This window comes from Carettochelys insculpta, chromosome 8 (genome assembly GCF_033958435.1).
Source record: "Carettochelys insculpta isolate YL-2023 chromosome 8, ASM3395843v1, whole genome shotgun sequence".
Lineage (NCBI taxonomy): Eukaryota > Metazoa > Chordata > Testudines > Carettochelyidae > Carettochelys > Carettochelys insculpta.
In genome coordinates this window covers 27,465,213-27,492,642 of record NC_134144.1, presented here as the reverse complement: position 1 = coordinate 27,492,642, position 27,430 = coordinate 27,465,213, and the positions used below count along the sequence as shown (strand labels likewise).

General features: G+C 43.3%; 1 protein-coding gene across 1 annotated transcript in view; it reads right to left on the bottom strand.

Moving 5' to 3' along the window:
* Nucleotides 1–5,686: 5,686 nt before the first annotated feature.
* NCKAP1 (NCK associated protein 1) overlaps nt 5,687–27,430 on the bottom strand; it is a 185,609-nt gene continuing 163,865 nt past the window's right edge. Inside the window, exons 27-31 of the mRNA XM_075000608.1 lie at nt 23,678–23,771; nt 15,199–15,315; nt 10,501–10,610; nt 7,205–7,294; nt 5,687–6,610 (exon numbers count right to left, since the gene is read on the bottom strand). Of these exons, the coding sequence (XP_074856709.1) occupies nt 6,494–6,610; nt 7,205–7,294; nt 10,501–10,610; nt 15,199–15,315; nt 23,678–23,771 (528 nt within the window). The 3' untranslated portion in view covers nt 5,687–6,493. The remainder of the gene's footprint in view (nt 6,611–7,204; nt 7,295–10,500; nt 10,611–15,198; nt 15,316–23,677; nt 23,772–27,430) is intronic.

Here is a 27,430-nt window from a genome sequence, read left to right as displayed (position 1 = left end):
CTCAATTACCTGTTCATCATATGGAGCAATGGTAAGGAGACTCTTGAAGAATTCCACAGAGATTTCAACATTTTGCACCCCACCATCTATCTCATCATTAATCATTCCACATGCTTTAACCTCCCTGGACACTTAATCAAGGATTTGAAAACAGCCATTCTCCTACAAAAGGGTTTTACCACATGATTACAAAGGCGGACATCTGAATTGGAATTCATTTGCAAGTTTGACACATTTAACCTTGGGCTTAACAGAGATCTCAACTATATTACACATTACAAAGGCAATTTCCCCATCTCTGATATTCGTGGGAATGGCAGACATCCCATAATTTACTTCTTCCACTGGTCCTATTAGTGACATGTGACTTTTCCCCCAACCCTTTCCTGCCCCCACTTTCTTCTTCCCCAGCTCACTGTATAAACTCTGGATTTTTATTCTCTGCTCCAAATCTGAAGAAGTGGGTCTTACCCATGAAAGCTCATAAGTAAATTTGTTAGTCTTTAAGATGCTACAGAATGGTTTGATTTTTCCTCAGGGAGAAAAAGATACTTGCCACAATGATTAACACAGGATGAAACAATTTGTTTTAAGAAAGCAATCAAAGTTTAAAATACAGAGTTAATTAACAAAGTTAAAAATCAGCTTGTGTCATTTCAATAAATCCAGACAGATAAAAGCCAACCAATGGATTAGAATTCACACAGATCTGCAAGATATCAAAGGGTCACATTAGTGAAGTGGCATTCCACATGTTTAATTGTCGTCATGAGTTGGGAAGCTGAGGCAGTACCAGAGAGCAACAGTAAGTCGGCTGTGGTAACATCTACACTACAAAAATAACTTTGAAGTGCAACTTGGAAGTAGAGTGTCTGCACACAAAAAGCACCTCTCTTACTTTGAAGTCGGCTCCCCCTCTACTTCGAAGTAAAGCGTCTACACACAACAACCCTGACTTCGAAGTAAGGGGCCAGGAAATTATGCAGGCAGGGGGTTGTATGGCTGACAAGCCCTTCCGGGCTTCCAGACAGCTGCCCCTTAAAGGGCCCCTCCCAACACCCCCACTCTGGGGAAAAGTGCCAGAGAGCCTGCCTGCTCCCACCCTCCCTGAGGACGATGTCCTTTCCACCCTGGCCAGCCTGATGGCCATGCTGCTCACCCTGCTCTTCCACCAGTGCAGCTAGGTTGCCCGCATGGGACCCAATTGCCCAGCCCTGGCCGCGGCCCTGCTGCCCCTGTCCCTGCCCCGGGCCTCCCTGATCTCGCGCCAATGGGCCTTTGGCACCAGCAGCAAGTGGTGGGACTGCCTGGTGGTGGGGGACTGGGATGATGAAAGGTGGCTGAGGAACTTTTGCATGACCCACCAGACATTCGAGGACCTCTGCCACTGGCTCACCCCAGTCCTCCAATCTTGTGGAGGGCTGACAAGAGCCCTTCATCCAGGGCTGGGCTGCGGACCCAGGGGCCAGGTACGAACATCCGCCCACTGCCCCCTTCCAAGAGGCCCAGAGAGATGGGGTCGGGGTCGGTAAGCCTTGTGCCAGGCCTTTATGCAGGACCTGCCCTGACCCTCCAAGCCCCACAGGCCCCACACTCCCCCATATCTCACATTCCACCACCAAATGCACCTCCTCCCACTCCCCCTGCCACTCTACCACCACACACCAGGGTCTTGGGGTTAGGGCGGGAACAATAAACTTTACTTTGAGGAATACATGTAACTGAAAAACAAAACAGAACGTGTTAAACTATTTACAATGTATGGGGGGAATGGGTCACAGAGGAGAGGCAGGGGCTGGGTGGGGGGACTGAACTTGGGAGGTGGGGGCTGGGATGGGAGAAGGCTCAGTTGCCCAGGGTGGGGGTCTGGGAGCCACAGCAGCCATGGCTGCCCCTACCATCCCAGGTCCAGGGCCCCCTGCAGGGCTGCAACAGGGCCAAGACCACTAGGAGGTAGGGGTGGGTGGTGGTGCCTCCGCAGGGGACGGGCTCAGCCTCCACAGGGTGTGTGTGTAGCGGCACTGGGGCTGGGCCAGATGCGCCTGCCCCAGCCAGCAGCCACCAAGGCAGCTCGATGTGGGTGGCCAGAGACAGGTCCGCCATGTGGTGGGTGGCTGTGGGGAGGGCAGCTGCAGGCTAGGCTGGTGAGGGGGTGGGAGGTTGTGTGAGGCAGGTGGCCAAGGCCCAGGCCACAGCATCCAGGCTACCAGCCAGCTGCACCCACACCTCCTGCTCCATCATCACACAGTCATGGAGCACCCTGGTAATCTCCTGCACAACTGCCCTGTTGCTGGCCGCCCCCTCATCCCTCCAGCATCGTCCCTGTGAGGCCCAGCTGCAGCCGCAGGGGGATGCAGACTGGGGTGATGGGGTGGCCTCCCCAGCCCCGAGGCTGCAGCCTGCTCCAATAGGCTGGAGTGGCTGCTCGACGATGGACCTGTGAAGACAGAAGGGGACAGGGGGGTTGCCCGTGTGTGCTGGGTCCCAAACCCAGGGGGGCAGGACTCCTGCTCTGCTGGCCCCCACTTCTCTCCTCTACTACCTGATGGGGGAAGGGGAGAGAACATGGCCATCCCCAGGCATGTGGGCTATGGGGCTGTTCTAGGAGGGCCCCGGCCCCAGCCCTTATGACATCCCGCTTGCCCCATAGGTACCAGCTGCAATCTCCTCAGGCTCGGGCAAGACTCAGCTTGATAAGGTTTGGCTGGGTGTCCTGGAGGGGAGGGTGATGACTAGGGTCCTGTTGCTGTCATCATTGCCCTTAGTCTCAGTGGGCTGGTGCCCACATGGAGGACTGGTGGTGCTGGATGGGCCCACCTCCTCATTGCTGTCCATGGAGCAGGGGATGGGGACCAGCGGTGTTGACAGGGTGTTCCAGGGTAGCCGCCTCCCTCAGCCCAAGGAGCTTGTGCAGCTGCCAGTGTCCCTAGCTTTCACCTATGCCTACCTCAGTGCTTTCACCTAGATCTGAACGCTGCTGCCAGTGCAATCGGGGTGGCCTCGGGTGGCAAGCTCACTGGCCAGCCAGTCGAAGGCCTCGGTATTCCAGTGGCAGGCACCAGTTTGCTGAAGGACCTCCTCCTCCTCCCCCCAAAGAGCAAGGAGGTCCTTCAGCTCCGCCTTGGTCCAGGAGGGCCCCCTCCTGGCAGGGCCCTTGCCCGGGCACAGTGAGCCCTCAGAATCATCATCATGGGCTCCTGGGTGGACAGGGGGTCTGGTCCTGGTGTGCTGCCATGGTGGGGAGGGGGTGTGGAGGCTGGGTGGGTGCATCGAGCAGGGGAAGTCTGAGTGGGAGCTTGTGCTGCCCCTGCTTGTGGCACTCTCTCAGTTCCCTGGCAACCCCAGGCAGGAAGCTGCTTTCTCTTAGGTGGCCAGCAGGGACCATAGAGCCCTGCCTGGGCTGGTCAGAGTGTCTCCATCCTCTGGGGGGCGGGAGGAGCACACCTCCATGGCAGACCCCTTACTTTGAAGTAAGTTTGTAGTGTAGATGCAGCCTGTGTGTTTTAAAGTAAGATAAACTCAGTAATCTCAAATGACCTGTTTTAAAGATCTGAGATTATGTTTAAAAAATTGCTATAGCAGATGCCTTTCCCAAACTGTTCTGAAAAGGCTTTAAGTACCTCACGATAAAGTGTCTGACAAATCAACACTGAGGGGATTTGCAAAAGCACCTGCACGAGTTCAAGGCTGAAATAACTATGCTTACAATGTTTTCGAAAATGCTGCCTCAAAAGGCAATGGAAGCCTTCCCCTGCGCTTGTCCTCCCGAGGTTCCAGGCCAAAGGATTACCCTCCCGTCACAGTCTAGGGTGTTTTCTCTTTAGAGAGCTACCCTCCACGTCCTTTGCATTTGGGTAGGGTAATGCACCATCTGCCTCAGTGGCTGCCTCTTTAGCAGGAAAAGGGTGTATTTTAGCTAACACATGATGACCAACATAGGTTAAAACTCCAGGCTAGATAAGGGAAGATGTGGTGAAGGTATACCTGTGGCTCCCATTACCACTAGCTAACATATTAAAATTAAAACTTGCCTTGGTTACATTGGGATTTCAACATGTCAGCTAGCACATGTCAAAGTACACCTTGTACCCAAGTGTAGTGAAGGTTAGAGAGTCTTGCAAAGCTTACTCAACCCTTTATCAACCTCTGCTTGCTAACAGAATAGGGATTTTAAGGCAAAGGAGGACAGCGCATATGGTTACGTCTTACCCAACATTTCCATATACACCCTCCGTAGAAATCATTTCAAACTAAATCCAAAAAACAACACACACTTCAGGCCATTACAAATTAAGACTTATTTCCCACCAATGGCAGGACCAAATTCTGCCCTCATTTGGCTCCAGCAGTGCCCCATTATCAGAGTAGCATTGTATGACAGATCAAACCAATTTCTAAAATCAGCTTTCAGGGTATAGTATAATCCTGAAAAATGTTACAAACCTGCCAAGTGCCACCAACTTGAACGGGAATTGACAGCTCAGCACTCAGAGGCTTGTGTCTGAATATGAGAACGTAGAGTTCATGACTATTCGATAAATATTTGTTTTCTGAAGTTACCCATCAGATCCTTTGCACTGGGACGGAGGGTCAGTGGACCGAGGAGTATGCTTTTGTGTTCACTTATTATCAGAAATGGTTAGGGAGAGCAGTCTCAGATATGGTCAGCCTTTCAATCTTGGACTAATAATTGCCACCTTGCTGGGTTTGTGATGCACTGAAGAAGTGTGGTGAGAGAGGGGTGCCGACAGTCAAAGAGAAGCTGCAAACACCAGAACGTTGCTCTCTGGAGCTCAGATGTCGGCCAGTCTAATCCACGAAGCAAGCTTGTTACCTTCCGTAAATAAATATAATGTTCAATAATGTTATGTCTGTCTGCAGCTGGCCGGTGTGTAGAAGAGCCACAAGAAAGGGTGTTGCCAAACAGGTCTGACTTCCCAGCAGTAAAATCCGGCTATCTGTGGTTGAACTGGAGAAGGGATATATATATGCAGCAGTCAGGACTAGAGAATGTTAGGATTTAAAATATCACCAACCCAGATAAGGTACCAAAATGACCAGTAGAGAATGGGCTAATTAACATGAAAGCAACCTTTAAACATGCAAAACACTTGTTTTCCTCCACACTGATCAAAATTAAAGTTGAACACAGCAGATTCTTGAGCAGATTTTGACAGCAAAGCTCAAGACATACAGTGTTCCCTCATTTCTTCCATCCATAGTGGGGAAAAAGGTTTTTTTTTTTATGTGCACCGTCAGTACACACACATGCTGCCAGCTGCGGGAGTTGGGGGCATTCTGCTAATCATGGTTTTAGCAGCACTCTCTCAGTTTCTACATTTTCTTTTATTTTTCTCTTTAGAAGTTCATTGTCCCCTATAGGTGCAATTGGTGTTGATATGCACCAGAAATACAATTTTTGTATTGTAAGATCAGTGGCATTCAGCTGAGGTTTCCTGTGTTCTTCAAATTCCTTCCTCTGAAGATTTTGTAAGTTTTCTACACCATCTGCAGAGTTCCACACAAAGCTAAATATTAAAAAGTCTTCACATGGAAGGATTAAGGGTCCGTATTTAATCAACTGAGAACTGCAAACCAATGTACAAGATCAGTGTTAAAAATGTGCTAAGGATACAGTAAGATTTTAACTGTAATTTTACATTAAAAATAATTCACCAACATGTAATACAGTCTAGTGTTTATTGTATGTTATGGAAGGTACACTTGAATTTCAAAAATTTAAAACATATAAAAAGTGATTAAGGGCTAACATTTTTATCAACACCCGATAAATGTGTAAGAATGTTTATTATACAGCAGGGTACAATGGTAGTGTTAATGCCAACAGGGCACCATGGAAATTAGTCTAAAAATTTTCCCACTTAACTTTATACAAACACCACCACTTGCTGTTGTTTAGGAATATTGGGAGAGGATTGCTGTCTAAGGATAAGCACTCCTATAACATTTTAATGTTATACAGTATCATAGTGTTCAGTGAATGTTTCAAAATTAAGGGAAGTAGAAATGCTGTAATTACTTCACAGAAATGCACATCCAATTCTGGTTTTCAATAAGAACAACAGGTACAGATTATAACTTTCCCTATATGAAATAATTTACACACAGATGAAAACTATAACACTATCTAAAATAATCACTAAATACATTTTTCATCTTTGAAATAAACAATTATGGTTTTGCATGATCAAATATCAAAAACATATAGCAGAAGTAGTGTTTCTCTTTTAAAGGTAACCAATACTCTAAAAATAAAAAAGGAGTATTTTCCATGAATTAGCAACCTAAAATCAACCAAGCTCAAATTGTAGTACAACCATATTAAGAAACCACTAATCAGAAATACAACCTTATAGAAGAAAGTTTATAATCCACAAAACTGTTTGTCAGGCCATAAAGTAAAATAACTCCACAGTTTACAGGTAAAATTGAGGCAACGTAAATTCGTGCTATGTCTTCATTAAGTAGATATTTATGCAGAGGATGTGACACTTTGTTTGTAGACAGCATGGTATGCATTTCTCAGCAGGACATAAGGGAAACAAGACTCCAGAAGATCCATTGTCAGGAATGGTGACTCCTGCACAATCTGAAAAATATCAAAAATGTATCAAAATTCTCTAATGTACAAAAATAAACGATCAGTTGAGACTCATCCAGAGCCTGCACCACATCAGCATTCATATTTCTTAGTCTGAAAAGTGAAAAGGTAAATACTGTAGTATGTTCATCCCATAAAGTCCTTTCAAGCATAAAATTTAATCAAACAGATACAAAGCTTTTCAATGTTAGCTGCAAATATTTCAAACGGGCTTGTGACACTAAAAGGAATGCTGAGAGCAGACTCTCTCATGAGCTGTCCTCTCAATTTAAATTTTCACGAATTTAATGTGACATCAGTATAAAGTTGTATCCAGCAATCAGTCGTGAAAATTACTTAAATACTGAAACAGCCTTGTCTAGCATTTCAAGGCAACACAAAGAAAGAATACTCAGTAGTAAATACATATGTGGAGTGATAGGAGAAAAAAGTTAAAAGAATGTCAGTTCTTAATATCATTCATATCTATCAGTTCTTAATCCTGTTATGTCAAAAAGTGTTTCTATTGGTTGATGAGTTACAACAGCAAGGGTATCTATCAAAAAGGCCATTGATGTTAGGAATAAAGACATGAGAACTTACCATGTCTAGCAGTAAATAAACAGATTCTCTGTTCCTTGTAGTAGTTTTGTCTGTCTCCTGACCAATTTTCAATAGACTAGATGATGCAAGCTACAAAAAAATTTTAAAATGTCAGATTTTGTGCTCTACTTTAAGTTGGTCTTTTTTTTTTTGCTCCTTTTTTTAATTTAACTGATAAATAATCTCCCTAAACCCTGCAGTTATTAGCGTAACATAATACACAAGGGAAAAGAAATACCATGACTATATTACAAGCACACTTTCTGCGCATTATGTTTAGCTCTGCTAGGCATATGTCTTTTTGGTAGAAAACAAAGGGGCTTCTAATTAGCACTGTTTCACAAGAACATTTGAGGTGAGAAAAAAAGGTTATTTGTTGCACAAAATTTATGGGCGAAATCCTCACTTTCATGAAGTCATTAGGAGTTTTGACACTGACAAATGTCTCCATCCAATATGTATGCAAGTTTATGTCCTTTTCTGGCATGATTAATAAATAAATAATTAATGATTAATTTATCATTCCATATCCTGGGTCACGTGATGGAGAGGAAAACAGTATCAAAAGTAGTATCTAATACTACAAATAATTAATGAAATGTATATTTTATTATTTCACCCAATTGTTTGTTGAAGTATAGGCAAATCAAACTACTCATTTTAGCAACAAAGGCCCAGGTACCACAGAAATGAAAGCACCTGCTTAAATCTTTGCAAGATCTGGGCCACAAGGTTCAATAAATTATGTTGAAAATAAATGAATTAAGTTTATGTCTGTATTTTGCCTTTCATGAAGATGAGGTTGTTCACCTTCCTGAAGCAGACTTTTCAGCCTATATTTCATGACAATGAAGCAGCAGTCCCCCTATTTCTTACCTGCTTACAAATCTAAGTTTCTGTGTTGGGAATTTTCACTTTAAGGAAAAAAATAAGTCTATTTTTAATCTAAGATGACAGTATTCCCATTTCAAAAGACCGTTTAGAACATTCCCATGCTTAATTTCAAGGTGTAAGAACACTTATTTTATCTTATCCATTCCTTTATCACAAGATAATTATTTTCCATAGTATATATTCCTGGGTTCCAGGCCTCTTTAGGCTAACCATGAAAAAAATCTTGCAAGATAAGAAACTGGAGGACAGTAAGGTCAGTGACTATTATAATTTACAGTCTCAGCACTCTTAACAATGGCATACTGTTTTTGATTACATGATCATAAAATAAATTTTTGCACAAAAATATTTTTAAATTACATGAACTGCATTGGTTTCCTCTGCTTGTCAAGCCTACACAAAACTTGACATGATCATTCTTCTTTTCATCTTTTGCTCCCTGCATTTGTGGCAGACAGTATCAACTCATGATGTCAGAGGGTTAAGATGTTTTTTATTCCCACAAAGTAACCACAAGTGAGAGATCTTTTGCAAAAAGTACTGTTCACTGTAACTCTCTAACTGCAACGACAGATTCCTGCTTTCCCAAATTCACACAAAAATACACTTAACATACCCAAGTAAGGTTGTGAACTCTGTCTATATTTCATAAAGTCAATGATCCAAAAAGATTTAAAAAAGTCAATACCACTATTTTTGAATATTTACATCAGACTATATTCGTGGCAGTTTGTCATTTTAATATTAAGGACCTCTGAAGTACTGAGAGCCAATTTTTAAACTGAATTTCTGTTTTAAAAACATAATGAAGTGTGCTAAAACTCGTAACAAATCCGTAACCATGACCATAGATTTATTTATGCGATAAGTTACAAAGATCATATTCTTAAGCAGGTTAGTGTTGTAAACAGCTTTCTGAGCATGATAGTGAGGTTGTTCTGGATTAATTTGAATATACTAAGCTAAAATATCATATATCACAGGTCTGATCTGGATTTCCAGTTCCCCCCAATGGCACTAGTAAATCTCATGCACAAGTTTTCTTGGCTGTCTAGAGCTTTATAATCCATCAAAGGGTTACTGAACAAACAAATAAAATTCAATGTCAGAAGTACAATCCAAAAGATACAACAAGTTAGGGTTATTTGTTATGACTAACATAATAAACTGAAAATATATCTGGTGGAAAATCTCAGTGCTTCACAAGGATATAACCACTGATTTCACATACACTATATATAAATCCCTCCAATCTTGCATAGCTAAGTCTAGGAGATCATGGAGAGTTTAACACTTATGCATGTTACATGTGCATTTTACGTACACATAAATATTACACTATAAAATTGCTGAGAGTTTCAGGCTCAAGCTTAGCCTTCATATCAACTGACCAAGGTTCAACCACCTCTTGTAAACATCTTACATTTAATCTTTACCTAAGTCGTTGCACTATTTATTTTCATTTGTATTCTGTATATCAAAATTAAGACAATTTATGAGTTTAAATAAGTGAAAATAAAATAAAATTATACTTATCCACTCGACACAAAGTTTAATAAAAATGTTCAATCTTCAAGAAATACTTGTGATTAACAGAGCTGGATAATAAACTGCTCTGTTTTTTTTTTTTTGGTTTGGCCAACAAATTGAAAAAGTCAGAAAGATAACTTGTTTTGATTCCAGAAACATTTGACATTTGTCAGCAAATTGGAAAAGCCCATTTCTGGGTCAGCAACATATATGCACATCCTGTAATAATCTTTGGCCCAGAAGTTAGGGCTGTTGCCAAGACACAGAACACCTAGGGATTGAATTACTGTTCTGGAACAGGTTGCTCAATCACTCCTGTGGAAACTGTTCAATCTGTAAAAAATTTTATTAGTCATTGGCCCAAAGAGAGTATGATGATGATTCTAGTCCAATTACTCAGGCATTTGGTTCGAAGGTAAGAGATTTAAATCCCTCTTCTGAATCAGGCAAAAAGGTGGTTAGGATGCTCACCAGACTGCAAGAAATATGATTTGAAGTCTCTGCTCCAGAATGCAGTCAAACGTAGGTGTCTCAGATCTCAGTACCCTGGGTGCTTGACTAAAGATCATAAAGGAGGTCGGGGGGAGGGGTTATTTACACACCCTCAAACCTCCCCCCTGCCCACCTGCTGAGTCCGAACAACCTTTTTCCAGACAGTACTATTGGGTTGAACTAGCAAATGGTTTCAGACTGCCCAAAGGGATATTTTACCCAAAAATTTTCACCCAGCTTCAATGATTAGCTTGTTGAAGATTTTAATGGTTAACACTGTGCATGTAAAAGCTAACTCTTCTGACTTGCAACAGAGACTGAGTTTTGGTTTTCAGGCTGATTTTTGTAGCAACCAACTCTGGCTATCAAATTGTACGTACAGCCAAAAATTCTTTAAGGCGGTCTTCAATGCTTCCCTTGTGGATGGTAAATAAAGCTGCAGCAATCTGATTGATAGCTTTTGCCAGGCAATGTATGTTGTTGCAGTGCCCTAAACAAAACACAGATATATTATTACTTTAGCAACACTTCTCAAAACCAAATGATTCTTTGAATGTTTTAGCTGACAGGAACGGGACACATAGCTGGAACAGGGTCAAAGTTTTGCAGTGAACTAACTTGAAATGTACTAGTAATTGTGGTGAGTGCTTTGGGCCTGACAGCCACATTCAATGAAGAGCTTATAAGAGAACAGGTTTAGAATTAATACAATGAAACATATTTTACTCTGATATTGCAGGTAAGCCACACATGGCACGTTATCACAACAAAGGGTGCTATTATACAGAACTTGCAAGGGTCATTAAAAATCACAAGGTGAGAGGATTTCAGTATTGTATAGATTGAACATGAGATCGTATAGACAGTGAAAAATTCAAATCCCCTCCCTGTCAAAGGCTATGGCTACCCCCATGCTTAGTAAAAACCCCAGACATTCATGGAATGAAGGGAACTGAAGTGTCTGCAAAAATAAAATATTTTGTAATTAGCTGGTCATGTACACACAAGAGTCTTTCAGGTTCAATGAGCACAGACGTATTCACGGTCCATGTGATAGCTGGAGGACAAAAAAAAGAGATCTCTTGACTGATGCAGGGGAAAGACCGCCACTCGGGATTGGGATTTCACACACAAGTGGAAAAGGAGACCAGTCCAGGATAGGGTGTAAAAAAGCCTGTCCTCAAAAAACCAGTCAGGAACCCTCAGGGTTCTTTCTGCTCTGATGGGTAAGCACCAGTAACAGCTTTCGGAATGAACAGTTTGCATGTCAAACTCAAGAGGGATTTCCTCTTCTTTGGCTGGAAGTGAGTGAGTGAATAGGTGGCGTGGTAAAGACAAAGACCAGAAAGGAGATTTTGACTGTGAAATTAGCATGAATGATCTCTGGCTCTATCAGTGGGAGGCTAGTCCAAGTTTTCAGGAAAAACTAATCTCTGGCAATTAGTTTGAGATTTGACTAACTGTCAAGATCTCAGTCTTCTGCTAGCAGGAGCAAATATGAAGTTCACTTTGGGCCTGGCTCTGTGCCAGGAAACACAGAAGCAGCCCTGGGTCGTGGATAAACAAATGGGAGGTACTCAGACATGGCTGCAATATCCATTTTAATGTTTCCCTCTTGGGAATGGAAACCACAACTTTTTTTGATTACCATAGCCAGGATATTGCCAGAACTTAAGGACACTAAAAGGAACACAGCAAATAAGAATGGCCATACTGGATCTTTGGTCTGACCCATCTAGCGCAGTATCCTGTCTTTCAACAGTGGTCAATGCCAGGTGTCTGCGGAGGAATGGACAGAATTGGTAATTATCAAGTGACCTCTCTCCTGCCATCCATTCCCAGTTTCTGGCAAACAGAAGCTAGCAACATCATCCCCACCCATCGTCACTAGTAGCCACCAATGGACTTATTCTTCATGAATTCATCTAGTTTGGGGGTCTGCAATCTGCAGCTCTTTAAGGACTTCTTTGTGGCTCCTAATGCTATAATTGCGAAGTGAAAAAAGAAACCCTTCTGATTATTTTCAACAAACAGTGAACATGTAAAAGCCCCAAAATGAACAACTTATATCTAAACAGCAAACAATGTGTGATCTGAAAACACTGGTTAACTCCTCTCTAGCATTCTCCAGAAAGAGACACGGTTTGGAGTGAAAGTCAGGAAGACAGTGCTACAAACACACAAAGTGTGAGGAAAGAGAATATGTAAAAAACTTGCGAATGTCCTGCAGTAAACATGTATTGCATTACAAATTGTTGTGTGCATGCTATCCTTAAAATAGGGGTTACAAAGAGTCTGCTTTGACATTATCTACTAATGGCCGTCTTGTATTCCCATGCATTGCAGCTCTGGAATTATTGAGGTTTTTACTGAATTGGAAAAAATGGCTCTTCTCACTCTTTTGGTTGCTGACTCTTGATCTAGTTCTTTTTGAACCCCATTATAGTTTTGCCTTTCACAACATCCTCTAGCAAGGAGTCCCAGGGGTTGACTGTGCACTGTGTGAAGAAACACTTCCCTTTGTGTGTTTGCAACCCACTGTCTATTCATTTCATTTGGTGGACCCCACCCTCCAGTTCTGGTGTCAGGAGAAGTAAATAGCACTTCCTTCTCTACACCAGTCATGATTTTGTAGACCTCAGTCATATCTGACCTATTCAACTTTTTCAAGCTGAAACGTCACAATCTCTCCCTATACCCCAATAATCTTTTGTGGGCAAAGGCCCGCTTCGTCAGATATTTTCTGTTGTTAAGATTATCCCATAATGATTCCCAGCATTCAGTTTGCTTTTTGGACAGCTGCTGCACATTGAGTGGATGCTTTCAGAGAACTGTGTACAGTGACTCCCAGATCTCTGAGTGTTAAGAGCTAATTTAGACCTCATCATTCTATTTGTATAGTTGGGATTATGTTTTCCAATGTACACTACTCTTTGCACTTATCAACATTAAATTTCATCTGCCAAGCAACCAGTATTGAGACACTCCTTTGTAGCTCTAAGCAGTCTGCTTGGAACTTAACCATCTCGACCAGTTTTGCAAATTTTGCCACATCACTGTTTACCCTTATTTCCAGATTTATGAAAATGAGATCGAGAGGTTGAATATAGCTGTAGTTTACACCCTGAAGAATGTCATCTGGTTTTGGATTGTAAAACACAGACGGGTATGAAATGATAGAAGGGGAAAAAAAGCACCTAAAAATTACTGCACCCCACTTTTACCTTTGACTAACTCACGTAGTGATTCAAGAAAAGGAAGCCCAAGGCAGAAGATGGAGACATATTCCCTCTTGTCAAGGATTGCTTCTGGATCAGAGGTTTGCTCCTGCGAGGGTCCTCCCCCAACAAAAAAATTTTTTTTTGGTTCTGTCACAAGACTGAGGCACCCACCTGAGGCCACAGCAAATTTGATGTTTACCATTCTGATCTTGTACAGTCTCAAGATAGTATTTTTTGCTTTCTAAGTAGGACCGCTTGAGTTTGGGAAAGGTCATGCATTTACAGCTTTCCCCTTTTTAAGGAGCTCCCCTAGGGGCCATCAGCGTTGCCTGACTCCTTGCCAGTGTTGCTTTCAGGCTCCAGTTGCAAGAGAAAGCAGCAAGAGAAGGTATTTTCTAGTGTAATTTCTCAAAATGTATATAAGTTCTGTTCTTGAACAAAAGTGATCAAAAATACACATGCCACCCCTCTTACAAAGACCCCATATAGGATAGTCAGTCACCATGATTCAATTCCCATCTCTGGTTCTTGGTCTGTCTTGTCTCTTTTAGCATACTTTCTGTTCCTCTCTTGCCTGTGCCCTGAACACTGTATCTGGGAAAAGTTCCTAGCCCTTACTGGTTTTGAAAAAAACTTCCCAAAATGGAACATAATGCACTTTTGGCTTTCAAAATGCGCTGACAGTCTGAAGCTATAGCTTTGAGGGTTATGAACCATTCATCCCATTCACCTAAGTAAGATGTTGACATATAAATTCATCATTAGGCTACATTTAATTTCTGTTAATTACAGCTAATCCCAGAAAAAACATATATATGTGCAGAACTGACACTACTTTACACTTACTATCTAAACATTACTATGCATACGTCTTGATAATTAAAGAAAATGTGTCCCCAACAAGGAAGTTAACACTGTTGAATGAAACGGAAAATTGAAATATGATTTCCACAAAAATGTGTGCGTAAACACTAATGCATGGCAATTGAAATCTTAGGGGTCTCCACACTTAATTGTTGTACTGCACAAGTGGCTAGTGAAATGCACAAAGATTTAAAACATTAGGATCTTGAGCACCTAAATTATTACATACTATATTCTCTTTTATTTGGTATTCAGAGCTTTAGAAATGTTGGCCTCTCTCATGCTGCTTCTGCTAAGCCTGTGGGAGGTGGGGAATGAAATGACGGACAAGCTAGAGAGCCTATGTAAATTAAGCTGTGTCTTGCACAGGATATAGAAAGGATTCTGTTAAAGACATAAAATCTGTGGGTCAAAGTCAATGGGCACAGATGCCACATATTTCTATCTGGACCTTAGTACACAGCCCCGAAGGCAGTACTCTGAACTGCCAAGAGGAGATTTGTGTGTGTGTTGCAGTAGTTTTGACAATCTTTTCTGTTGAACTTGGTTTTGTTTGAAAGAACTAAACATATTTTTGTGGATTACAAGCAAAGCATTTCCTTGAGGTATTTATCCAATGTGTTAATAATAGATTAAGAGTTACTAAAACAACACATATGCTAATCAATATAAATTCTTAGACTAATCAAAATAGAAAAGATATGTTAGGTCATGTGCTTCATGAGTTACACACATTAACTCCTAAAGTGCATATTCTAGAATTATGTCTAAAATTTCAGAAGGATTATATTCATTTTACTACATCACTGTTTCAAAACCAGATTAAGGTAAATAAATTTCCAAACAAGTTCCTCTTGGGAGTATAGATTCAATTGATAAAACAAATGTTGCCACACCAAAGAGCAAGCGTTTCAGGGGAAAAACATGGAAAAGATAACCAGGATGTTTTGACAAGAAAATATTCCTACAAAATGTAACAAGACTAAATTGTACCTTCAATGGCAGGGCTATACTGAGACATCACGTTACTGGCCAAAGTTGGCAAGGAGACTGCAACAAAGACCATGAGAAGGCAGGCTATTTTATATTCCTCTTCTGGACTAATATTTTCTGAAAAGAAGAAGAAGAAATTCCTTCAATTTAAAAATAAAAAGACGAGAATTTATTTTCAACTGCAAGGGGACAAGCATAGAAACTGTCTGGTTAAGTTTCAACAACCACCAAGAGCAGTCACACTATCAGGTTTCATGAAAGATTTTCTGGACAGTCTTGGCAAAAAGGGGCTCAGACTAGGCTGGAATTGTTCTGGTTTTCTTTTTGTCAGAATAAGGCAAAAGCAGTGTCCTTCCTTACTGTCACTGCTAAACTAATTCATTGAACTTTAAAAACTTTTGGCCAAATTCTGAGTTTTGTTGTACTGGTGTAAATCCAGTAACTTCAGTGAAGACAACAAAGCTACTCTAGGATTTATCCCAGGACAACAGAGGAGAAAGTCACCTTTTTTGGTTCTCTCATTACTCATGTCACGTTATCCAAAATATTGTTGCTGTCATCCTTCAATGAGATTATCAATTTCGAGTAGAGTTGTGAATTTCAGTACTTACCACACTACTGATGGACAGCACACATTGGCTAACTGATGATCAGAGCCCTGCACAGATACCAATTTTGTATTTGCAGTCCCATCTGCATCTGCAAAAATGATCTGCTGTGACAGGGTCAGGCCAGAGGGCTAGCTTACAAGGGAAGAGGGGCAGCTATATACAAAGTAGAGATGGCCTGGCTAATTAGGAGAAGCTTATTTCAGGGCAGCGGAGGAGCAGCTGATCTGTGGGAGCTGCTGAGAAGGGGCGGCTATAAATCAGTAAGGCACAACTGATCTCACTTGAGACTGCCACAGAACCTTTTAAAAAGCTTCTTTGCTTGAAGAAAGGAGAGGATGGCGGAAGAGGAAGTTGGAGTGAGGTGAAGAGACTATAACACATAAAGAGAGAGTCAGACAGCTGGTAAGAACACCAGCGTTGACAGAGACAGCAAGGGAGGTGAGGAGTTCTCACAGTGAACATTTGGGTTTCCTTCCCCAATGCCCCCGAGAGCTGCCACAGGCTCTCTGAGGGCATGGTGGGAAAAGGGTCCAGCTCAGTGCACCGGCAGGGGCGTGGCCTTTTGTGGAAGGTGTGACGCCTGGGGCATTCAGCACTCAGCAACACTAGGACCCCCACCCCACCAACTCCCTCCCAGCTGCACACAGCCGGAACTGCACTGACAACAAATCAAAAGGGGCCTGGAGCTCCAGCAGCTGCAACTGCTACTTTGGCAGTGGTAGCTGGAGTACCAGGCTATCTGGAAAGGCTGGCCATGTGGGCAACTGCCCCCTTTGTCATCACCCCTCCCCTCGCATGGGCAGGCCTGCCTTTCCCCCGGTAACCTCAGAGGTCAGCCGGTGACTGGGGAGGATTGTTTACCCATCCCAGGCAAAGCAGGGTGCACTTACCCCAGCACTCTTTCAGCCAAGGGACAAAAGTTCAAACCACAGGTAGTACGCTAATGATCTGCGGGACTGTGAGCCAAACAAAGTCTGCAGCCCAGGAGTGAGACTGACCCTGCCACACATGGGATCCACCCTGCCAGGGTGGGATCCTCTGCTGCTGTGAGACCCCACAACAGATCAACAGAAGGCAGATAAAGCTGCCCCTTTGAGAAGGAAGAAAAGCAAGATGGAGAACATAGCAAAGACACTTGTAAAAGCTACCGCAGTGCAGCAGGGTTATGCGACACATCATCCAGGACTGAGCCACCCTGCAGGAGCTGATAATACAGCTGAAAGCTCTGACTGCCCAGGCGTACAGCTCAGACTAGACTCAACCCCTGTGGGCCAGCAGTTACCTCCAGAAGATGACATGGCCATTCAAAGGACGGCCCTATGGAATGCTGTCTGAGTCCAGTGGACTTGCATCCTGGCCCAGTAGGCCTTTTTCAATATGCCCAAGGAGAGGGCTGCTGAGTGCACCCAACTGATGGCAGAGATCCTAGCCAGGTCCAGAGTGACAACCACCATCAGAGCCCAGAGTGCGCAAGAGTGGAAATACCAGGAGGGCAAAGCACTAAGGTCTCAACTATTTGACCTGATCCACTTAGCCCAACACACAGCCCGGAGAAGATTGTGGAAATCATCATCCTGGACCGGTATATCAGGGGGCTACCACCTGACATGAGATGATGGGTCAGCCAGAATGACCCCTCTTCACATGACAATACAGTGGCCGCCAAAGAGAGACATTTAATGGCTAAAGGTCTCTCGTGGCCCCTTGGGGAAGAAGTCAGGCAGCGTAAGAGGCTTGCCTCAGTCCAGGTTTTGCATGGGGAAAGGATATAGAAGAGCAGCCAGAGACCCTGAAAGGACTTGGGGACTGGGGGAAGGAAGGGTGGGGTAAGACTCAGTACCCCAAGAAGTAGGGGGATGCCCTATGCAGGGTATTAGCGCTAAACAGTGCGAAGACATAGGTCTGAATGGAGAAGAACCCATGCAATATGCCCTTAAGGACTTAAGGCACCCCTGTGGTCTGATAAAAATGGTAGGCACAATGACCCCCACATCAGTATACTTGACGCATTCAGATGAACAGCATAAAGATCACGGCACTGGTGGACTTGGGGAGTGCTGTCACATTGGTTTCAGGGCAGTTGATGGGGCAAAAATCAGACTTCCTGCACAAAGTGCACAGGAGTATCCTGGGTGCATGGAGATGTGGGCTATTACGCTGTTGTACAGACAGAAATCCGGGGGGGGGGGGGCCGGCGGGCGGGCAGGCGGGGAAAGCAGCAGAGGTAGTTGCAAGATTGTGATGGGCAGGACTTTCCCGGGTTTAGTGACCTACTGCCTCTGGACAAGATGAGAGTAGAATGGCTACTCCTGATCTGCCACAAGCTTGCCCAGGACCCACTTGCTGAGTCTGGGGAACCCTGGAAGTTGAGGCCTGAAAAGAGGGTAGTCAAGAGATTGGGCATGCGAATCCTGGTACAGAAACTAAGGCAGGCCCTGGCTGTGGGGGAGGCTGAGCTGATGGGGTGGGAAGGTGACAGAGGAGGTAGGGTGAGCATGAGGCTGGGCCCTACTCAGCAGGGCATCCTGGGATGGAAGAGGCAGAAGGCCCCTTTAAGCTCGGACATACAGGATCTTCGCTTGGAAATTCTGAACATGACCAGGACAATGACTCAGTATATCAAAGTATATCCAAGGAGGAAGCCACGGTAAATGGGGTTCCAGTAGAAGAAAGGATCAAGGTCCCTAAACCACACTACATGATCATGGGAGATCTACTGTGCTGAGTAGTGCAAGTTCAGGACCAGTTCTTGGTGCTTCAGAAACATTGGAGAGCCATGCTAGACCTGGCCCACAGCCATCTATTCAGAGGCCACCTAGGGGTTGATAAAACCCAGGACCTGGTCTTACAAAAGGTTCTTTTGGCCCAGGATGTACATGGAAGTCTGGTGATATTGTGCCTCCTGCCCCAAGTGCCTGGTACATGGGCCCTGACTGCATCTGTGCGCCCCTGCCCATTATTGAGCTCCCCTTTCAGTGGATAGCTAGGGAACTAGTTGGTTAACTAAAAAAATCAGTTTGGGGATACAAAAACATATCAGTGGTCCTGGAATATGCCACCCCAATACCTGGAGGTGGTATTCCTGTAGAATACCAATTCAAAGATGATAGCATGAGAGTTAATCCAGATTCTTCCAAGGGTGGGAATAATCAAGGAGATCCTAAAAGATCAAAGTATTCCCTCTGTCGCTATGTTGAAGAAGGGCTTGTGTGCACTGCTCCACATGCAGGCCATGAGGAGGTCAGTTTATCACCCACAGACAGATGGCCTCATTGAGTGGTTCAACTACACCCTGTAGTCTACAATCCCAAAGTTGGTGAGCTGGGACAGGAAAGACTGGGATACCCTACTCCCATAACTCGCATCTACCATCTGAGAAGTTCCTCAGGTGTCCAATGGATTTTCCAGTTTGAATTGTTGCATGGGCATAAACCCCAGGGAAGCTTAAAGCGTTGAGTACACCAGTGGAGGTGGGGTGTGCAGGGTAGGAGGCACCATTAAACCTACCAAAGAGGCCTGGGAAGAGCAGTCGAACCAAGGATGCATTATTATTGAGCATGTCCTCCAAATGAAGGACAGGATTGTTCAAGTTACTCCCATCATGAGACAGCTCCTTGAAAAGGCCCAAGAAGCTCAAAAAACTTACTACAACCATCAGACAATGGTCCAGAGGTTCCAGGTGGGAGATCAGGTGATGATACTGGTCCCAACAGCAGAAACCAAGCTCCTGGCCTGGTGGCAGGGACACTATAAAGTGGTTGAGGTCCTAGGAGAGGCAGATTACAAAGCATGACAACTAGACCACTGGAAACTGAAACAAATCTACCACATTGATCTGTTGAAACCCTGGGGGGACCAGGAAGTGCAACTAGCCACCCTGGAGATGGTGGCTCCAGAAGAAAGCTAATAGAAGCAGGTGGGGATCTCCCCAAACCAGCGGGCATAAATTCTCAACATGCTGAAGTGACAAGGATGTGTGTTCTTGACAAACTCTGGCAGGACCACCAGGGTTGAAAATTCATACCACAGACCCAGGAGTAAGAGTGAATGTAAGGCCACACCAGCTCCCAGAGGCAAAATGGGAGGAAGTCCAAAAGGAATGAAGATACTGGAGCTAGATACCACTGAAGAGTGTCACAATCAATGGTCCTGGCTGCTCCTCCTGGTGCTTAAGCCTGATGGCAGCCTCCAATTCTGTAGCTACTTCAGAAAGTTAAACAAGGTGTTCAAGTTTGACACATACCCCATGCCGCAAATAGATGAAATGATTGAGAAAGGCTTGGCTTCTATCCACCCTCAACCTGACTAAGGGGTACTGGAAGATTCCCTGGGCCAAGAAAACCAAAGAAAAGATGGCATTTTCCACACCAGATGGTTTAAATCAACACACTGTTCTCCCTTTCGGGTTACATGGGGCCCTTAAGACGTTCCAGCGACTTATGGATAAGTTACTGCATCCACACCCCCTACACATTGCAGCTTATCGCTATGTCATCATACATTGACCAGACTGGGGGGGACACCTAGAGAAGGCTGAGGCCATGTAGGACACGCTGCAGGAAGCTGGACTCACTGCAAACCCTGCAATAGGACTAGTGGGAGCCAAATATCTTCAATATATCATGGGAAGGGGTGTGGTGAGGCCCCAACTGGATAAGGTGGCACAATAAAGAACTGGTCCCAGCCAGTCCAAAAGAAGCAGGTCCAGGTGTTCTTGGGACTCGTGAGGTACTACCGGAGGTTTCTCCCTCACTTTGCTTCCAGGGTGTGTCCCCTGACAGGTGTAATGAAAGTCTGCAGTCCAGACATGATGAAACATACCCCTGTGGCAGAGGAGGCATTTGTCGACCTGAAAACAGCCCCTGCCTTTGAGAGTGAGCTTTGGCTACAAGCTGATGACTCTGAAGTCAGATTGGATGCCATACTATCCCAAATGGTCTGGGAGGAAGAGAATCTCATCCTGTACCTGAACCAGAAACTCCTCTCAAAGGAGTGAAATGATGCCATCACCGAGCAAGAATGCCTTGCAATGAAGTGGGCCATGGAGACCCTGAGATATTACCTCCTTGAACAGAAATTCACTCTCATTACAGACCATACACCCGTGCAGAGTATGCACCAGAACAAGGACAGGAACGCAAGAATAACATGGTGGCTTCCTGCCCTTACAATCATTTCAGGTAACGAAGGGCCTGAATCCAACATGGTGATACTGATGGCCTGTTGAGGATGCACTGCTTGCCAGCCCAAGTAGCCAAACCCCATAGTTTTCAGCAGGAAACAGGGATACGTGACAAGGTCAGGTCAGAGGGCTAGCTTAGAAAGGGGAAGCAGCAGCTCTAAACAAAGCAGAGATGGCCTGGCTAATTAGGAGAGAATTAGTTCAGAGCATGGAGGATCAGCTGACCTGTAGAAACAGCTGAGAAGGGGCTGCTATAAAGCAATTAAGGCCAATTAATACCATTTGAGGCTGCACAGGACCTTTTAAAAAAGCCTTCCGTACTGGGAGAAAGGGAGAAGAGCAGAAGAGGAAGTTGAAGTGAGGTGAGGAGACTATAAAAGATAAGGGGAGCACCAGAAAGCTGTTAAGAATGCCATCATTGCCAGAGAGAGCAGGGGAGGTGAGGAGTTCTCACACAGAGTGCTTGGGCTCCCTTCCCCTAGGTAACCTCAGGGGTTATTCGGTGGCTGGGGAGGACTGTTTACCCAACCCAGGCAGACCACCCTTTTAGCCAAACTCCGGCTAGGACACAGGGGACCCATACTGCAGTACCCAAATTATCTGTGGCACTGTGAACCGAGCCAGGATCTGGGGCCCAGGAGTGAGATTGACCTTGCCACACGGTGGAGACTCCCCTGAAAATGAAGTGCACATCTGCAAATCCGCAGAGTTCTAAATACAAAATTTGTATCCACATCTGCAAAAATGAGCCACAGATATCCACATCCGTATCCATGGATATGGATACAGATATCTGCAGACATGCAGGGCTCTAGCGATGACAGACATTTATACTATTCAACTGCTGAAACAGATGAGAATTAAAATACAAGATCTTAATGCAAAATGGAATGAATTAAAATAAAACGCTGTGCCCTGTTCACACCATTTAACTCTTTCACAGTTACCGGAATATGCTGTAGTGCAATCAAACCGTAGCAACTTGAGGGCCTCCATTTTGATTCAAACAACTTTGGAGGACCTCCTGCCCTGTCCCTCTTGCCCCATCACTCCCCTCCCTCTGTTACGCACTCTCACCCACCCTCACTGAGCCGGGACAGTGTGTGGGGTTTGGGGTGCAGGAGGGGGCTCTACACTGGGGCAGGATGTTGGAGGGGTTTGGGCTCCAGGAGGGGATTCTGGACTGTTGTAGGGGGTTGAGGTGCAGGAGGTAGTTAAGGCTCCCTGTGGTGCTTTGCATGGGTCCCAGGAAGCAGCTGCCAGGTCTCTGAGGTCCCTAGGCACACAGACTGCCAGGAAAGCTCTGCGCACGGCCCCTGCAGCTTCCATTAGTTACAGTTCCCAGGATGAGGGAGCTGAAGAGTCAACACTTGGGTGGAGGCAGTGGTTTGCGCATTGGCCGTGTAAACGCAGGGTTGTGAGTTCAGCCCTTGAGGGGGAACTGTCAAGGGTCGGGGGCAGGGATGGTCATAAGTGCTGTTGTGATTGCAAGGGATTGGACTCAATAACCTTTCAAGGTCCTATTAGATACGTATATATCTCCATGTTTCAAGTGTACAGAGCCTCTCTGGCTGCCCATACATTGATGGTCTACAAGGACCCGATAACCTCTTTCAGGAGTTGCTTAGAAGCAGGGCAGGCAGGGAGCCTGCCTTAGTCATGAGATTAGGGAGGGAGGGGAAGTTCATCATCAGGGCCATGGACCCCAACTTGAAAAACCCTGTTGTAGCTAGAACTATCAAGGGAAGAGATATCAGAATCAAACAAATGTCAAATAGTTTTACTAATGACATTTTAAATAGCCATTTGAGTAGTCTGAAGCAAACACATCATTTAATATTAAAATAACACTCATAATTAAAATTTGTTTACCCCAAAGCTACCTCTATCTGAGAAAATGGAAAATAACTTTAGGTAGGATCTCTAACAGTTCATGATCTGTAGATATCCAGCAAGTAGCAAGAACAAAGCAAAGAAGATATATTCATAGATGTGTTACACTATTTCCTCTGCTTCTTCTTCTGCATGGAATAATCAAAATGTCTGATAAAAAGGGAATAAAATTAATATCTGAAGTTCGTAAAGATATTTGGCCTTAATTTGTATACCTCTAAAACAATATTGTCAATAGTTTAAAAAATTGGAAAACTGAAAGGATTTGAAAGGCCCTTAAAAATGAATGATGTAAAATCTGAAGTCATTCTTCATATGCTTTCAAAAGCATAGTTTAAAAAGTTTTCTTTTGTTTGACTTCATGTTAATGTTTACATAAAACACCAGCTTCTATATTTCACAATACTGATCTATTAACTACTACTTAAAATTTGACATTTTAAACATTAACAGTTGAGAAGAGAGGATTTAACACTAACTGCATCAGAAAACAGACTATTTGCCTTCTGTTATCAACACACAACCCAATATTTTGCTCTCCTTAAATGAAACCAGTTTTTCCCAAAACTCCAAGCCTACATAGAAAATTCTTGAGTTTCAAAGGCAGCAAAAAGAGGCCTGACAATATACACGGCCCATCTGAGGCAATACAGAAGATCCAACTGTCCACCTTACAGCTCTTTGCCTACCAAGGAGAACATGTGCAAAAACATTTCTTGATTTTTTTTAAAACATCAAGAAGAGTCAGAGTACATTGCTAAATATATTTTCCAAATATGACATGACTTGTTACCTGATTTTTGGGATGATAGTGCCACAACCAAGGCAGGATCGATCTCACATGGCAGTCCGGCAGCAGATGAGAGCTCATATACGTTCATTGCCACCTGAAACACAGAATCAGTTATTACAAGATGAAAAACATCAAATGTTTTCTAAAAATCTCATTTCTGAACACATCTGTAATGAAATATTTACACTCCAGAGCTAGATAAAAAACAGTTACTCACCACTGTAACTGTCGGCTTTGAGATGTGTGGTTCACATCTATTTGAGTTAGGTGTGCGTGCACCATGTGTACAACTGTTGGAAAGTTTTACCCTAGCTGCTACCTGTCAGGTTGGCTGTGAAGCTGCTGAAGTGGTGTTTCTGCAGAGCCGTATATTTGACCCTGCTGAGGTGACTGCCCCTCAGTTCCTTCTTACAGCTCATGCTTGCTCGTTGGAACTGTGGCTAAGCCCATGTCTACATTACCTAGAAGATCGACCCAATCATACCTGGATTGATTGGTTTTTGCAGGGCTATTTGTTTTAGGCCCAGGTGGCTTTCACCAGGGAAACTCTGGACAGCTAGTACATGCAGCACACGCACACCTAACTCAACATATAGGAGTGAGTACCTGAAGAAAACTGGGGAATTTCTGAAATACAGTAAAGAGCCTTTGGGATTGTATTATGTCTAACTTACGCTGAACAGTAGGTTCAGTACTGGACATACTAGCAAATTATCATTTCTTGCTATCAAGTCAAAGATTTTGTAACTCTCCTCAACTGCCTCCCATAGAAACATCTTTACATCTCCCAACTGAAAGGAAAGATGCAGAAAGAGAACGTAAAGCTTGAACATATGTAACACACACACACACACACACACACACACAGAGCCAATTAACAACATATATTGCAGTGTTACGAACTCAATGCACATGAATGAGGAATAAGTTATTATAATATAAAGTTAGATGATGATTTTCCAAGTGACAAGGGATTTTGGGTGCCCAACCTAAGTTATCTTAAAGGATCCTCCTTTTCTGAGGATGGGTATTCAGAACTTTCAGAAAATTAGGTACACAAAATACACTAGATACTTTTGAAAAAAAAATAGCCTTAGAAATGTTTTACATCCTATATATAAACCAGCAGTTCATAACTTGTTTTTGTTGAAGACTCCCCTGTAGGGCAGATTATTAGGAAAACGCTCTGCTTCCATATTCCTTTACACCATGTTCTGAAACATTTTACTGTTTTCCCCATTAATTTTTTAATTTCTCACTCCCCCAATTCTTTAATACCCATTTAAAAGTAGATTTACTATCCTTCACACTTCTGATACAATAGCAAATTTTAAATCAAGGCCAAGACCTTAGTAAAATTAAAAAAAGGATTCAACTTTAATATGCATTATGAGACTATAAGGGTTAAATTTAGCATTTAAAAATGTTTTTCCTCAGAAAGACTAATTTTCATTCTTCTGGGGCATAAGCCAGGCAGTCTTCCTCTTTGAGCTACTCTGTAAATGCCCACTACTGAGTTCTTGGCATCCTAATTTGAAGCATCTGGTACTAGTTATAAACCATTTGACCAGATGGGCTTCTGGTCTGATCCAGTATGAAAGTTTCCAGCATCCCAGGAGAGTTTGCATATACTTATAAGAAACGCAGTGGCTTCATTTTCAGCTTTTTTTCAAAACTTCTGCAAGTAAAGGATCATACTCTCTCTTTATTGGTTTGTTCCTGTCTCATTCATCTACCTGTTTGAGCACCACTTCTTCTGATATTTCAACATATGGAATCACCTGAAGTTTGTTTCTTAAAATGAACAGGCATCTTTCAAACATACTTTGTGAAAGCCAATACAAAGAAATAATTTAGGTTTACTGCAATTTCCCTTATCTTTTTTTTTAATCGCCCACCTGCTCTCGCAGTTGAGTAGGCCAAACATTTTTCTCAGAGGCATCCTGCTTTTAATATGCTTAATACATTTCATATTATTTTATGTCTTTCAATATTTGTTCCTTTAATTCCTTTTAACCTTCCTCATTTTTAATCTTACATGTTACTTGCCAGAACAGTTAATGTTCCTTTTACCGTAGGGCTGGCTCTCCATTTTCTGACAAATTCCTCTGGGGATTGAATAACCTCTTGAGCTTTACCATAACCAATGTTATTTTTTTCTTGCCCTTTGCTCTTGTTTGTGGGTGAGTGTACATAACTTTTGATATTTCTATTGTAACCCACAATTTGTTTTAAACACTTCTAGTCTGTAAAGCTTGATATCACAAGATTTACTTAAGGTTTATCCAGATGTGTACAGTTTGAAGGCAAAATGTTGCACAATTTTTTTAATTACAAGCTAGATATTAATAAAGCACATGCATTGGAAAAGTTACCCTATAAAGTGTCCACCTTCAATAGTGCTCCTTAACAAATCTTAAACACACTTGAGCTGTAAAGCTTCTTCTCAATGACAACATTACTGTTTATCCTCAACTGATCCTAGTTGGTTAGATAAACAGGGAACTCATATAAATCATACTTTGTTACATTTTCTCTTTCCTACATCGAAACACAAAACAACTCCCAGTTTATTCTTTCCAGTGCTGAAACAGAGTTCAACATATAGTTTATCGAGTGCATCATTTGAAACACCTAGAAGATAATAAGCTTAAAAAGAAATAGCATGTTTAATTTTTCAGAAACAAATCATGCCAAACCAACCTAATCTCCTCCTTTCACAGGATTACTGTCCTGGTGAAGAGAGGCAGGGGAGAGGGATGACTATAGAAGGTAGGACAAGAAAAAAAATGGGCTTAATCTGCAGCAAAAGACATTTAGGTAAGACAGTAGGAAAATGTGCCAACTGTAATGGGTATTTAAGCTTTTGAGTAGACATCCAGAAGAGACTGTGGAATCCTCATAAATCAGTGGTCCCCAAATATTTCAGGATCATGCCCTCTCTTACCTCTGTTTGCACCCCCACCGCAGCAGGGCCATAGCTCCCGGTCTGAAGAGGAACAACGAGGGGTAAGGCATGTAGGGCCAGAAGGAGAGCTGGGCGGTACTCCCCACCATAGCTCCGCTGCACCACACACCCCCAAACAGTCTTTTGTATCTCCTCAGGGAGGCCCATACCAGTGGGGGAAACTCTGCCCATAACTGGAGGCTTTTAATAACTGGAGCTTTGCACATTCATGCCATTGGAGGTGATTCAGAAGTCCAAACTGAAGGTGGATATAGAGTTTTATTTAAACAGGGACTGGAAGATCATTTGTCTAAATTTGGCATTGTTTTTAGACTAGGGAGTAATCGGGAAAGCAGCAGCACAACTGGAACTGAGACTAGCAAAGAATGTGAAGGTAACAAGAAGGATTTCTACAGGCATGTTAACAATAAGAGGGTTATCAGGGAGGGTGTGGGGTCATTACTGGATGAGGGAGGCAACGTGGTGACAGATGATGTGGGAAAGGCTGAAGTACTCAATGGTTTTTTTGCCTTTGTCTTCACGGACACAATCAGTTCCTAGACTTTGGCTCTAGGCAATGCAGTATGGGAAGGAGGTGGGCAGCCCTTGGTGAGGAAAGAACAGGTTAAGAGCCATTTAGAAAAGCTGGATTCACACATATCCATGGGTCCAGATTTAATGCATCCAAGGGTACTGAGGGAACTGGCAAATGTCATTGCAGAGCTTTCGGCTTTTATCTTTCAAAACTCATGGAGCTTGGGAGAGGTCCCAGATGACTGGAAAAAGACAAATGTAGTGTCCATCTT